Consider the following 13,178-nt stretch of genomic DNA (forward strand, 5'->3'; position numbering starts at 1 on the left):
GGGGGGGAGGGGGGAGTTCAGGGCACAAGGCAAAATGACTTCGGCCGCTGCCAACACAAGACGACTGCCGACTGACTGTATGAATGGTTGCAAAAGAGATTGTGATTGTACACCTAGAGAAGGTGAAAGGCAAATTATGCAAGGCTGTATCTGCGATGATCTGGTGCAAGGCAAAGTAACGCGTAGCCTTAACCTTGGAAGGGCGTTACGGGCTACGATGTTTTTGATGAGTACGAACAATGAATGAACGTTGTTGTTGTTGTTGGAAAAAGTTGCAGCGCTCCGCAACCAGATCCATGTCAACTCACAAATTTTTCTTGGCATAATTGATCCATGAGATTCAATCAATCTTGCTTGTACTTTTTATGCTCGTGGAAGTGGTCCGAACAGCCTACTATTATTTACCTAAGCATGCTAGGCCATCATTGACAGCTGGAGCCGCCTGTGGAGTCTGGTCAAGCCATAGGTGACGGGACAATTGAGTGTACCTATTTCGGTCGGATGGATATCCGCCAAGCCACCTTATGTTGACGTGCGGCAGGCAGGTCGGTTTTGGCAAAGTACCTAAGGTAGGTACCTAAGGTTACCAAGGTACCTACACATGGGACGAAACGAAACGACAGGTAGAAGAAGTCTTAGCCACGGGTAAAGCACTGTACCGGTATGTGCTGTATGTTGGTAGTACAACACGCGGCTCGGAATCTTTTTTTTTAACCATATCACCAGACGACGAACGAATGGGTCTTTGTCCCTCAACCGCTTGATTCAAACAAACTCCACAGGCCAGCCGCAGTCATGACGATCCTTGCATTGTCGTACATGCCGATAGGAGGGCGCCCTAAGCTCACACAGCCCGCTTCTGCTTACGCCGTCAAGGCCGTCCAGGGCAGCACATCCACCAACCCAAGCTGTGGATGAAAAACGCCGCTGGGCTGTGGAGAAGTGGACAGGCAATTTTTAGGCCCCCCCTCCCCACACGTTTGGGTTAGTGCTAGCTTTACCGCCGCGAGACCAAACAATTGGTCCTCTCGTACTGAACCAATAAATTCACTTTGTTTCGAAACCAAACTACACCCAACGACCATAAGCCATCGCCAGCCAGTCCAGACTTATTGTACGAGCAAAAGCTGCCCTTCTCAATCCACAAACCCCTGGATGCCATGTTCTGACTGGGGTCGACGGCCATGGTGGCTGGCGCCTAGAGGCTGTAGTGGCCCCGTTCTATCCGATTTGGGACTCACGTTTGCCTGCTTACTACTATTGTCAGCCTGGTCGATCGTACATTCCTTCCCCCCCTTTTCTTCTGCTTGTACAGTTGTACAGTACCTACCTAGGTACCTAGCTACCTACCTAGCCACCGGCCGCTCAAGCGACGGGTCCTCGGGTGTGAATAATCCCCTTTTATCAAACAAGCAAACAATCCCACTGCCTTTGTCCCACATCTAAGCGGAGGCCTAAATTTACTTCCTCCCTCCTTCAAAAGAACCCTGCCCAGTAATCCAAGGAGTGACCTTGGTTTTGGCGATATAAATCGTCAAAGATCGCCATCTCACCTCCCACCGACTTATGCAGCCAGCATTACCCCTGAAGCTTCTTTTATACCCAACACCAGGTACAAAAACCAAGGAAAGCAACTGTTCATAGTTACCTACCTATTTACAACCTGCTAGCCATCTCACTTTTTTTTCACCTTAGCTCTCGGTTTCTTGATCTTTAATTTTTTCTCTTTTTGGTTACTCATCTTACACCAAATTATACACAATGCGTGCACCTACAGCATTTGTTGCCATCGGCCTCCTGGCCAGCGCCGCCGTCGCCGCGCCCTCCGGGAGCATATACGCCCGCGATGAGGCAAAGGTTGAGCGCATCGCCGCGGTCCCTGCCCTCTTGGAAATTGCCCCCGACTCCAAGTCTTGCGCTCCCGAGCTCACCGGCTGTGCGACCGCCGAACAGGTCGCCCCCCTGCTCGCCGAGGCCCTGAGGGATTACAACTTCCACGAGAGCCCTTGGGAGATGGCGGCCATCATCTCGTTGACGGTTCACGAGAGTGCCCAGTTCAAGTACAGAGCTCCGGCCAATGCCCAGCACGCCGAGGAGTTTCCTCTCAAGGGTACCTCCAACATGCAAAGCGCAGATGTAAGTAGTGCTTCCTCTCTTTTCTTGTTTGGCTTTCCGACATACCTTTGTCTGCTCAATGCTGACCATGCCATGATAGTTTAATTTCCAATTCGCCAAGTCGCTGCCCGCCATCGCCAAGGATGTCAATGACATCGTCAAGGACGCCGCCAACGCCAGCAGCCTCAACAAGGATCAGATGAAGAGTCTGCTCAAGGTCCTACAGAGGGACGAGACCAACTTCGCCTCAGGCTCTTGGTTCCTTCGCAACAAGTGCTCCGAGGCAGACCGCAACGGCATCAAGACCGGCACCCGCAAGGGCTGGGTCGACTACATCAGCAACTGCGTTGGTGTCAAGGAGAACACCCAAGACCCTGAGTGGAAGAAGCGCGAGGATTACTGGGTCAAGACTGTCAAGGCTATGAAGCTGACCGTTAAGACTTGAAAAAGGCTTCTTTTGGTGTTTTGGATTTTTTATACTTTAGCATAGGTTCTCACATGGTCTCTGTGAGACTTCATAGGCGTTGAGCGATGTGCTTCTCCATCTTTTTTTTTTTTTTTTGTTTTGTTTTGTTTTGGGCTGTTTATTTTACTCGTTCGTCCGGTTCTTAGGGTTTATTGCATGGTTCTCGATACCCATAAACGTGGAAAAGGTTGAACAAGGCTTGTTATAGCTTCCATTTTCATATCGCATGCTTCCTAGATTGCAGCCTGTCTGTATAACTATAAACCACTCTTTTTCATTCATGACTTCGTGTTAGATCTTCAACTGAATCTCGGGACAGTTCTTGCAACTTACTACAATGACTGCGTGAATAACCAATCCTCCCACGAGACAAAGCGGATACTGGCAAGAACAAACAAATTGGCATCTTTGTAGTTCAGATAGAGCAACTGCTATCAAATTCTGCTATTTTAGACAACACCATACTGCATTGGAATGGAGTTCACACCAGCGTGACATTGGCTCCACCACATCTTTTTCTTGTGATTTTCATAAGACCGCAAGGCTAAAAGCTTCTCCACCATTTGATCTCGGTATATTTACCGGACACCGTTCAATTTGCTTGGCCAGCTTCGATCTACTGATCAAGCTCTACGTAGTTTGCGGGGAACAGGCCGGACTTGCCCTGGTAGTGGCCGAACCACCAATCTTCGTCGGGGAACTCGAGGTTCATTACTTTTGCTCCTTCGGGAAAGCTCAGTTCTGGAGACGGCAAGTTTTAAGTTAGCAAATTATTTTCCACATTAACCATGTGTATAAAGCTTGTCGAGATCATCATACCATTGTCTTCCGCGGCTTCATAGTCGTATAGAGCCGTGGCTGTAGGGCCCTTCGCCGCCTGTGATTGTGCAGCAGGAGCGGCAGGGGCAGGGGCAGCAGCAGGAGCCTGTGCCGGTGCTGGAGCAGGTGCCGGTGGCGGTGGCGCAGCGGCGCCAGCGTCATCGTCTTCGACAAGTTCGACATAGTTGCTGGGGAACAGTCCACGTTCACCCCGGGAGTTTGTGCCCATCCACCAATCCTCGTCCACCATCTCGATATCGGTGACGTACTGGCCATCAACAAGCTCTATCTCATTATCCTCGGCCGCTTCGTAGTCGTATTGAATCAATGCACGTTTTCCTCCGCCCGTGGATGGTTGGCCTGCTGCGACTTGAGCCTGGCCAAACTGCTGCTCAGCGACCGCAGTGGCTGCAGCTCGCGCCTGGGTGTCGTGCGCCTCCTCAAGCTCCTCCTCTTTGGGAAGCGCACGCTCGATTTCACGGGTTGGGATAGTCGGCTCGGGTGCTGGCGGTTCGATCTCGGGTTCGGGTCCGCGGGGAACAGGCATCGCAACACGAGGGGGCGACGGAGACCTCTCGGGTTCTTCCTCTTCTTCTTCTTCCGGCTCAGGGGGGCGTTGTGGCAGGCCTGGAAGTGCAAAACCCCCGGCAGGTGCGGCTGGGCGGTTTGACATGTTTGGAGGCGGAGGAGTAGGCTCATCGACACTGCGGTCGCCCCCGCCGGGGGCCTTGGGCGCGCTTGGAGCGGCGCTGCCCATGGGAGGGGCCTCTTTAACGCGATCGCGAATGGAAGACACACCAGCGGGCGATGCTGGCTTCTCCTGCTCATGCTCTTGTTCCTGGTCGTCGCCACCGGTCCTCTGCTCAACAACTGCAGCGCCACCGCGCCCAAAGTTGGTCGTCTGAACAGTGCCCCAGCTCTTACCCTGATAACCGCTCTGCCACCCACCACCGCCGCTCTTTTGGGCAGCCACAGGGGACGCAGGTCCAGGCGCCGGAGCTCCCGTAGAGGTAGGCGTAAGCCCTTGCTTGCCTTTCTTCTCAGCCCAGAGCTGTGCAGGAGTCTTTCCGCCTTGATCGGCAAAGGTACGGCTGGCAGCACCAACTGGGGGCGGGGCGGGAACTGAGACCGAGGGAGAAGCCAGGCCAAATGCACCTGGGACTGGAGCTTTCGTGCCAGTGAACGAAGATGCCCCGGCAAATTTATTGGCCACCTTTGGTTTGGGCAAAGATGCTAGCCTTTCGGATTGCGGCGCAGAGAACGCACTGCTCCGCTCCGAAAGTGTCTTAGGTCTGTCCTCGCTTTCGTCGGCTGCGGCTGCGGGTTTCTGAGCCTTGGCGCGGATGGCTGCAATATCGACCTTACCGACGGGCTCATACGCACCCTTCACTACTGTAGGCCGGTCGTCCTGCTTTTCCTTGGCCGCGGCTCGAATAGCTGCGATGTCGACCTTGCCTACAGGTTGATAGGCACCCCTAACCACCTCAGGCCTGTCATCCTGAGCGGCACTACCACCGTTAAACCTTGAGGGTTCCTGCTTCTGCTTTACCAGCTCCGCCATGTTAACTTTGGTAGGTTTGTAGGCCGATTCAACTTTCTGAATCTCGGTCCGGTTAACGGGAGGCGCATCAGCTCCCCAACCATCTGCATCCACCTCCTCATCTTTTCTCCGTCGAGCTTCCACCAGCGGGTTGAAGGATCCTGCACCGCTCGATGTCTTGGGCGTGAAAACCGGCTTCTTCGCGACAGGAGGCGGGCCACCGGCAGGGGCCGGGGAGGGAGCAGATCCACCGGCAGTGTACTTGGCGCCGGAAGCATCGGCGACCTTTTGGATAATAGACTCAGGGCTCAAGTCCGCATCAGAGCGGGCAGTAATTTGGACGTGGTATCCGTGGAGAACTTTGGAGACGGCGGCGAGGTGGCTGGTAAAGTAGCCCTTGGTTCTTTCTGGGACGCCTCCGCCGCACCATGCAATTAGCACGTTCTTGGGTAGACCCGAGTTTGTGTCTTTGACTTTGACGAACGCAAACTGAATACGACCCTCGTTGAAGTCCTCGAGAAGCTCAGAGAGTTCGCCATCTTTTATTTTAGCAAGTCAGAGTTCAAGAGTCAGCACACTAAGCCCAGAAACCAAGGCAAGTAAATAGGAGGACTCATCGGCTACTTACCGCCCTTGGACTCAACCTTGAGGATGCTTTCCTTTGCTCCGCTATCCTGAAAAGCATTCAAGAGTGGCGCCTGGACAGAGAACAGGGCCCATTGGGCAAATGTAGGGGAGCTTGAGGACGGGAGCTGGCCGTTGACGACGCCTTGGTAGCTGCTCTTGATTGAGGGACCGTTTATGGAAAGGTTTAATGACGCCATTGTTGAGGGTTTTGCCTCGAAAACGACGGCGTCTTGACTGCACTGCGATCAATAGATTGTTTGTGGAGGAAAACAAGTCGGTTGGTGAAAGGGTGTCGCCAGTTCTATAGCTTCGCGCGTAGTGCTATTGACGTTGAGTTCAAAGGTGAGCGAGCTGGAGAATTGGCAAGATCACTGATGACGGAGGGAGGTGGAGGATCCAATGATGGCTGTGCAAGCTTGCGTTGTATGCGGGCATACCATACCTACCTTACCTTACCTCAGTGAGCTTGTTGGCACCTGGCACCAAAGCAAGAAGCGGGGCCGATTTCCCAGGGGCCAAGACCCTGACCGACCTACGTAATCTGGTGGGGGCAGGCAGCAAACTGGTTGGGATTGGATGATGCTTAGAGCAAACGCAGGCCCTGAAGTCGGCCAACTTTTTAGGGACAAGGCAACCTCCATGTCAAAGCTACATTTGCGTTAGACGCCCATGCCTACTGTACCTACCTTACTTACCTACCTAACGAGCACCACCTCCGCGACTTTGGTCGATTTGGCACAACGTGCATCACGAAGTAGATTTAGACTACAGCTTTCATGAGATGGGCGTCTACCAGATGGCTTAAAAGACGTGGCTGTCATCCTTGTTCTTCTTCTAACCATATTTTGGCGATGCTGCTGCTTTAGCGGGCCCTCAATCGCTCAGCAGGACGGAACGGATGGCTGCTGCGCCGCCAACAAACCTGGGATGGATATAAATAAACATCGATGGTGTTTCTCCTTTCCATCTCAACCTCCGAGTCTATAGTTGAAGACGGCGCAACATGTCGAAGCTTGCCATTGCCCGATAAGTGCTTGGTAGGCAAGGCAAGTAAAATCCTGACTTGGACAGACGAAGACCAACTTTTGCACAGCGCATTGGGCGGACTTTTTGTAGCAAATCCTGGGACTCGATTTACGCTTACTGCCTTACGTCACCTCTGCATTTACATAGTTGCGTCTTCTTTTACAACATCATGAGGAAAACACAGGCCATAGTTTTGAGGCGTCAAGCATGCAGAATACGATGCGTTGCCTCATTCGTTTCACAAGCAGTACATAGCAGCTTTCCTAGTCCCATTACTAGAACTAGCTCATCACCCTAGATTCACACCAATAAGTTCTTGACTACTACAGCATGAGTACCATGGGAAAGGCGCTGCAGCAAGAGAACATTTCATAACAAAGCAATGCCTCACCTCGAGGTGCCCGAGGATGATGCCCCGCAATCTGTGAGGGAGAGGCATCCCGCCTTCGAGTTTTCAGTGAGGCACATTGATGATGCCCCTAACATCCACAACAGCCGCTACCTTCCAGAAGTCGTCACCAAGGCGGCCAAGCCAACCCTTGGTTTTGCCTTGGTTGGCGAGGTTGTTGCGGCTACCAAGATCATGGAGATGGAGGAGTGCCTGACAGAGCACCTGCCGGACGACGTCAAAGACATGCTAGGCCCTACGCTCTTAACAGGGCTACGGGGGGTTTCTCTCCGCTACCGATGGCATGGCGAACTCTTTTGGGCTGGCGGGCCTGCGGGCTAAGCGCTTGCAAAATCGGACGAGCGCAAATGGTATAGCTTCAAGGAGGAGTTCACCAAAGTCAACATGCTGGGCGCCGATGAGCCAAGGTTTGGAAGCGCATTAGATTGGTCCGAATTTCCAGGCATGGCTATTGATCTGACGGTAAACGAGGCTTTCCACGTGGGCTTTGGTTGCTTGATTAGGCGACCACGGCAAATGCCAAGCAGCGGATACTACAGTTCTACCAGGAGGCAGCGGGCAATGAAGAGTGCAGCCGGGAGGCGAACAAGTGGTTTCGGATACCTATCACTGCGGTCTGATGGTCTGCGCGCGCTCGACCGCGTCGTGGTGGGCTGGAACAGCTGGAGTCAGGGGCTCGTGCCATAACAAAGGGTTCAGGGGCTTCGTCGAGGCTGCTACCGACGGGAGCATGCGGCCCCGGCGGCTCTGCGTTGTGGTCTTCGAACCCAGATACCGCCTCGTCGGTCTCAACGGATATCTTCCGGTTCATGTCGATTGACGCCTATCGCAGTGCCGCAGATATGCCAATAGGTTATGCACACCGAATTCAAGAAAACAGGCGTTGCAAAGAGATCCCTGCCAACCCTTTGAACCCAATACGCCACGTCCCGGCACGACAGAATGTCGCCTTGGTGATGCTGATGGTAGAACGGGTCAGCTCGTCTAGGGGGCCAGTGACTTGACCAATCATGTGGAAAACATGCAAAGTGCTATTGCCATAAACCCTAACAACGCATTCCCCAATGCTTTTCCACCAGGATCAAAATATTCCAAGGCGGATAGAACTGCCCAGGTCACTCAGCTGCTGCGGCAGGGCGAGCTATCGCCTAGCCAGCAGGTAGAAAGCAGTGTGAACCGCGACGAATTTCCTCTCAGTGCACAGATGAGATAGGGTAGCCGGGAAGACTAAGTCACACAAGCTCCGTGTACTTCGTCGATAAGATTCACAGCAGAAATCAGAGCGGGAATACACATGGAGCCATCGGAAAGATAAAAGATGCTGACCCGTAAAATCCGCATATCGAGGGCAAAGAGAACAGACCAGCGCGTGGTATACTCACGCACAAGGAGCTCATAGACAAGGCCCGGGCTACCAGCCCACGCCTTACCAGCAAGCACGATCCGCCCCTCGACCCTGAAAAGAGGGCTGTTCTTGACAAGGAATCCACGCCGCGGCCCGGACTCGGCCAGCCCACAGGCCAGGTATCGGTCCGCACGGCACCGGTGCTCCCAGCAGCTCGACAGGAGGCTCTGGCGGAAGGGCATCGAATAACCTGCGCCACAGGAAATAGGATGGGTCCGCTAACATGTGAGTCAACCCTAACGCTGAGTAATGTCTTGCGACGGTATGCATCCAATATATACGAGGGGAAGTATCCCGCAGAAGGCCCTGTTCTTTGCTGGCGACCCGAGCTCCTGGGATTAATGCTTCCTGATTTTTAAATCAAGTTATCAGGTGCTCGTGGCACGCCATGCGGCGCACGTTTTGACAAGCAAGAACAAAAAAATGCTTATTTACAGACCTTTCTTCCCTTGACAGGGGACTTAAGGGGTAGCAGGCTGACGGTACAGGGTTAATCAACTTTTGATTCAGACATTGATAACCAACACACCCCTGCTGAGGATGCTAACTTTCTGAAAGCTTGGATTTAGATATCAAGGTATATAGTACAATTTTGTATACTGAGGAACGTGAAAGCGATATACATATAGAGCAATAGATTTAAGATCCGTTGGGTATGAATTTGGGCGGTGCAAGTTTCTTCGTTTGGAAGGTACCTATGTACCCAGGTATGTAAGGAATTGGATGCTGGTCCCAAACCTAGGTAGGTACCTATGCATTGTGAGTCAAATATTCTTATACATACATACTTGCCTACCCATGCATATATTCACTTCAAGAATACCATATATCGAACTCGCAGAGGCCCAGTTTTCGAATCTTACTGAGCCATCCTTCTAGCCTAATGAACTAGGCACTGCGCACTGTATGTAACACCTGATCACAACCCAGGTCGGGACAGGTTGCCGACCGTCAAACGCCAAGAATTTGTAAATTTAACGACGACTGAACTAGGACAGGCAATCAATAATATCCAGGTATGTAATTTATATACGGATACCTATCAAATAGTATAACAACCTGTGAGAGGATTTTGACCATTTACCAACCAGAACCCCTTGCCCAACCTTATGTACATCACGTTATTACAAGGTTGGCAAGACCGGAAGAAGTGGCTTAGACACCACAAATCATAGGTGCAAAATACAAAACAACCATATAATCGCTTCATAACATCCCGTCGACAAGACCAGGATTTTAACACTCCAAGAAGCACTAAATGAAGAACTTGGTCAGCAATGCACGGACGATAAAACGCGAAACTGGGAGCGGTTGCTGCGGAGACGCAACCATGCAGAAAGGCAGCACGACCGAACAGAGTATAGGGGATACTCACAGAGCAACAGTCCTCGATGCCTAATGAATCGTTGAGTTAGCAAGACTGACGCGTATCTTTGTTGTTTTTGTTCTTATAGTAAAATATTAGGTAGTTAAATCTCCACTCACAATCACAGCACATGCAGCATGCACAGGCCGCCAAGAGACCCTATGCATCAACACCATTAATGTCAGCAAAGTGTTCAGATGAGGCAGAAAATTGTGCCTGCGCAGCCAGGTTGCAGCATAGGGATGGATTCTTACAGCAAGACAGCCTTTACCAGCGCCGCCGCTCTGTTTTTGCGGCTGGCCTTGAGGCGGTGGGTACTGCTGTTATCCGAGTACACAAATTATCAGCATTTCACCCGGATTTCTTGGAGTTTTCTCACGACCGCGGTTGCGACAAACCTGATACTGCATCTGGGGACCCTGCTGGTAATATCCGCCCTGAGGAGGAGGGCCGCCCTGGGGTGGATAGTATGCCTAGAGAAAAAGGCACATAAGCTGGTCAATGACTGCACATGTGTGCGACTTTGATCGGGTACCGAGTTTATAGCAATAGCATACCTGCTGGGGCGGAGGAGGCGAGTTGTACTGGCCAGGAGGCGGGCCGCCCTGGTTGTTGTAGTAACCAGCGGCGCTCATCTTTACGATTGTCTGGTTGGAAAACGACTGAGCGCGAAAGCAAGCAAGTGATGGTCTGTCGATTGGCGAATTGAATAAAATAAGCACAGTTCAAGATTGGTTCTTCAACGAGCCGAAGAGGAGAAAATAGGGAATCGTTTCAGTGATAAAAGTTAACCGTCGTGGAAGTGGAGGGTAAACGAGCCGGCACGAGGACTGATGAGTTGAGTTGGATGACCGTGCCCAGACCAATGAGAGGAGGCGGGGTGGGGTACAAGTGGCCAACCTTCAGTTTGCCCGGTGACCAGGTGTGTGTGTGTTGTTGTGTGGATGACGAGGAGCCGCGCCCTCACAGCCCGGTATGCTACCTACGGAGTACAAACGAACTTGGCTTACCTGAAAAAGTAAGCCTAATATTCTCGTTCTTTAATTGTTACCAATTCTGGAGGTACCGTACCTAGTTACTGTACTGATAGCCACCTTGACCTCCGTTCCTTCAAGCACACGTCCATCCTGGCATCAGCACATGCATTGTTGAGATCCAGCATATTGCAAGTAGTGGTATATGCTGTCGTAATCACCTTGCATAAACTATAGTTTTAGAACTAGACTAAATTCTAAAGTCTTCTTCCGTCGTCACGTCACTAGACCACAACCATGCTACTTAACGGATATCTTTATCTGGATCTATTTTTTCCCACTCGTGTGTTCTTTTTCTTCTTCTGATCCTGCTTGAAGGGTCAGGCGATAATATTGTGACTTGGCATAAGAAATGCCGATCCATCGGGCTGTTGGGAGGAACACCGAAGCGGAAATGCCACCAGTACTGAACAGAGTCCCCGGGCTTGTGAAACCAATCAATGCTGGTAAGACATCTATTACAACTCTATTTCAGATACCTAGGTAATTTACTGCCCTGGCTTGCCTGGCAAGCCTGGGTACATTTTTGCCGTCCAAAAATGCATACTCCACTTTCAGTCGCATTTGCAATTGAAAGATCTGGTACAGGGCCACCCACCCAACTTTTCATTCATCTCAAAGCTGGCCAGTCGTAGAATTGTGGTGGGGTGTTAGTATCGCAATGACGCCGCAGTTGATTGCTACCCCTGCGCCCGCCAATGAGGGGCACGCCATTGGATTGCGAATTTCCACCCCGCCGATTATCGGGAGCAACGCTTTTGCCTCTGGCGTGGCCCAGTTCGTCGGTTTAAACACCTCACGACTCGGGAAGTGATTTATTTTTCGCATCGCTAGGTACACACGACACAGATAATCGCGAGTTATCGTAACTTCTAGAACCCGCTTTTCGACAGCAGCTCCCAAGACGCGACCGTTGAGGACCTCCTCACGCACGACTAATTCTCTAGCCTCATACCACCCCCACCTCGAACATAACAAAAACGGAAATGTCAACGCTCAGAGATATCACCTCCTTGGAGGAATGGGAGGCGCACCTGGCCTCACTCCCGGCCTCAACTCTTCAGATTATATACTTTCATGCACCATGGGCGCCACCTTGCGCTCAGATGGCAACGGTGCTTAAGACCCTGGCATCCGAATACCCAGTAACTGACCCCCTCGCGACCTCGTGGGTATCTCTCGATGCCGAGGACTTGAGTGATGTGAGCGAAACATACGACGTCACGGCGGTCCCGTTCGTCGTTCTTTCGCGCGGCGGCAAGGTCCTCGAGTCCATCAGCGGGAACAGCGCTCAGCGCGTGCGCACCGCGATCGAAACCCACACTAGCGGCTCAGACACTGGCGCAAGCTCAGCAAGTGCCCCGGTGGCGGCTGGCGATGAGGCCGCCAAGGCCGAGGCTGCACCTCAGGACCCGGAGAAGCAGAAGGAGGAGTTGTTCAAACGACTGGCGGATTTGGTCAAGGCGGCACCGGTCATGCTGTTCATGAAGGGCACGCCCAGCGCGCCGCAGTGCGGCTTCTCGAGGCAGTTGGTCGCTCTGCTGAGGGAAAACTCAGTCAAGTACGGTTTCTTCAACATCTTGGCGGATGACGAGGTCAGACAAGGCCTTAAAGAATTTGCCGACTGGCCGACATACCCACAGCTCTGGATGGATGGTGAGCTGGTTGGCGGACTTGATATTGTGAGTTTAATATGTCTCCATGTCTCAGCATTCCTGGATTTTTGTCAATATCCATATTTACCAAAAATGCTACCGTTTAGGTCAAAGAGGAGATTGGAAACGACCCGGACTTTTTCAAGGCCTATAGCGTCAAGGCCAGCACAGATGCTGCGGCGACATCATAGACACTTGAGAGCAATATAACATACGCTAGCCACGAAGCATTTGGCATAATTTGACTAGTAGCATGAGCACGGATTGAACATGCTGCGGAATAGGACCTCAATTTGAACATGGGCAGGCCACCATTGAAGAGAAAAGGCAAAAAAAAATATATATATATAAAAAGCTGTTGAAATCATCAATCGCGACTAAAAAGTCTAGAAGGAAGACGATTCAAAATGGGTCCGCCCAAGGATCGGACCGACTGGAGAACTTGGAATGCATGCCTTGGCATTGATGGCTAGATAATAATTATTGTTCAGATTCGTGCAAAGTGCCTTTTGCGGTTCTGGGTTGCATGTACAGGGATAGGAAGTATGTGGTATGGATATTCAGTCTACCGGGAATAGGTAAACCCCGTAGGTAGCAGGTAGATGCCAAGGTGCCTACCTTACGTATACTGGCTGTCAAGCAGGGGGCTGGTTCTACGTCCGATATTTCGTATTGTCGGAACCCCCATAGGGCTATTTAGTGCTGGCAGTTCGGCT

The 13,178-nt window shown here is 51.7% G+C and overlaps 5 protein-coding genes across 5 annotated transcripts; 3 read left to right on the forward strand and 2 right to left on the reverse strand.

Moving 5' to 3' along the window:
* Positions 1 to 1,022: 1,022 nt before the first annotated feature.
* PgNI_09884 (uncharacterized protein) lies at positions 1,023 to 2,706 on the forward strand. Its single transcript, XM_031129865.1, has 2 exons — positions 1,023 to 2,136; positions 2,216 to 2,706. Exons 1-2 carry the CDS (start codon positions 1,762 to 1,764, stop codon positions 2,558 to 2,560), a joined length of 720 nt encoding a protein of 239 aa, XP_030977540.1. The 5' UTR covers positions 1,023 to 1,761; the 3' UTR covers positions 2,561 to 2,706.
* PgNI_09885 (uncharacterized protein) lies at positions 2,660 to 5,931 on the reverse strand. Its single transcript, XM_031129866.1, has 3 exons — positions 5,569 to 5,931; positions 3,401 to 5,479; positions 2,660 to 3,322 (listed from the first exon to the last, which is right to left on the reverse strand). Exons 1-3 carry the CDS (start codon positions 5,762 to 5,764, stop codon positions 3,198 to 3,200), a joined length of 2,400 nt encoding a protein of 799 aa, XP_030977541.1. The 5' UTR covers positions 5,765 to 5,931; the 3' UTR covers positions 2,660 to 3,197.
* Positions 5,932 to 6,975: 1,044 nt separating this feature from the next.
* On the forward strand, positions 6,976 to 7,323 carry PgNI_09886 (uncharacterized protein; the record flags this gene model as incomplete). The annotated part of the gene is made up of 1 exon (XM_031129867.1): positions 6,976 to 7,323. One exon carries the CDS (start codon positions 6,976 to 6,978, stop codon positions 7,321 to 7,323), a length of 348 nt encoding a protein of 115 aa, XP_030977542.1.
* Positions 7,324 to 9,406: 2,083 nt separating this feature from the next.
* Positions 9,407 to 10,560, reverse strand: PgNI_09887 (uncharacterized protein). Its single transcript, XM_031129868.1, has 6 exons — positions 10,331 to 10,560; positions 10,172 to 10,246; positions 10,028 to 10,093; positions 9,893 to 9,932; positions 9,783 to 9,802; positions 9,407 to 9,661 (listed from the first exon to the last, which is right to left on the reverse strand). Exons 1-6 carry the CDS (start codon positions 10,406 to 10,408, stop codon positions 9,644 to 9,646), a joined length of 297 nt encoding a protein of 98 aa, XP_030978149.1. The 5' UTR covers positions 10,409 to 10,560; the 3' UTR covers positions 9,407 to 9,643.
* A 1,028-nt stretch (positions 10,561 to 11,588) lies between these two features.
* PgNI_09888 (uncharacterized protein) lies at positions 11,589 to 12,909 on the forward strand. Its single transcript, XM_031129869.1, has 2 exons — positions 11,589 to 12,489; positions 12,570 to 12,909. Exons 1-2 carry the CDS (start codon positions 11,794 to 11,796, stop codon positions 12,651 to 12,653), a joined length of 780 nt encoding a protein of 259 aa, XP_030977534.1. The 5' UTR covers positions 11,589 to 11,793; the 3' UTR covers positions 12,654 to 12,909.
* Positions 12,910 to 13,178: the final 269 nt, after the last annotated feature.

The sequence above is a fragment of the Pyricularia grisea genome (genome assembly GCF_004355905.1).
Source record: "Pyricularia grisea strain NI907 chromosome Unknown Pyricularia_grisea_NI907_Scaffold_7, whole genome shotgun sequence".
NCBI classification, from domain to species: domain Eukaryota; kingdom Fungi; phylum Ascomycota; class Sordariomycetes; order Magnaporthales; family Pyriculariaceae; genus Pyricularia; species Pyricularia grisea.

Bases quoted from the DNA above. Each gene is read 5' to 3' on its own strand.
- PgNI_09884 (XM_031129865.1), top strand. From the start codon at position 1,762: ATGCGTGCACCTACAGCATTTGTTGCCATCGGCCTCCTGGCCAGCGCC. The intron at 2,137-2,215 runs GTAAGTAGTGCT...ATGCCATGATAG, and splicing joins CCAACATGCAAAGCGCAGAT to TTTAATTTCCAATTCGCCAA.
- PgNI_09885 (XM_031129866.1), bottom strand. From the start codon at position 5,764: ATGGCGTCATTAAACCTTTCCATAAACGGTCCCTCAATCAAGAGCAGC. The intron at 5,480-5,568 runs GTAAGTAGCCGA...CTAAAATAAAAG, and splicing joins CAAGGTTGAGTCCAAGGGCG to ATGGCGAACTCTCTGAGCTT. The intron at 3,323-3,400 runs GTATGATGATCT...TGCCGTCTCCAG, and splicing joins TGAAGCCGCGGAAGACAATG to AACTGAGCTTTCCCGAAGGA.
- PgNI_09887 (XM_031129868.1), bottom strand. From the start codon at position 10,408: ATGAGCGCCGCTGGTTACTACAACAACCAGGGCGGCCCGCCTCCTGGC. The intron at 9,933-10,027 runs GTAAGAATCCAT...GTTGATGCATAG, and splicing joins CTGGTAAAGGCTGTCTTGCT to GGTCTCTTGGCGGCCTGTGC. The intron at 9,803-9,892 runs GTGAGTGGAGAT...ACGATTCATTAG, and splicing joins ATGCTGCATGTGCTGTGATT to GCATCGAGGACTGTTGCTCT.
- PgNI_09888 (XM_031129869.1), top strand. From the start codon at position 11,794: ATGTCAACGCTCAGAGATATCACCTCCTTGGAGGAATGGGAGGCGCAC. The intron at 12,490-12,569 runs GTGAGTTTAATA...GCTACCGTTTAG, and splicing joins TGGTTGGCGGACTTGATATT to GTCAAAGAGGAGATTGGAAA.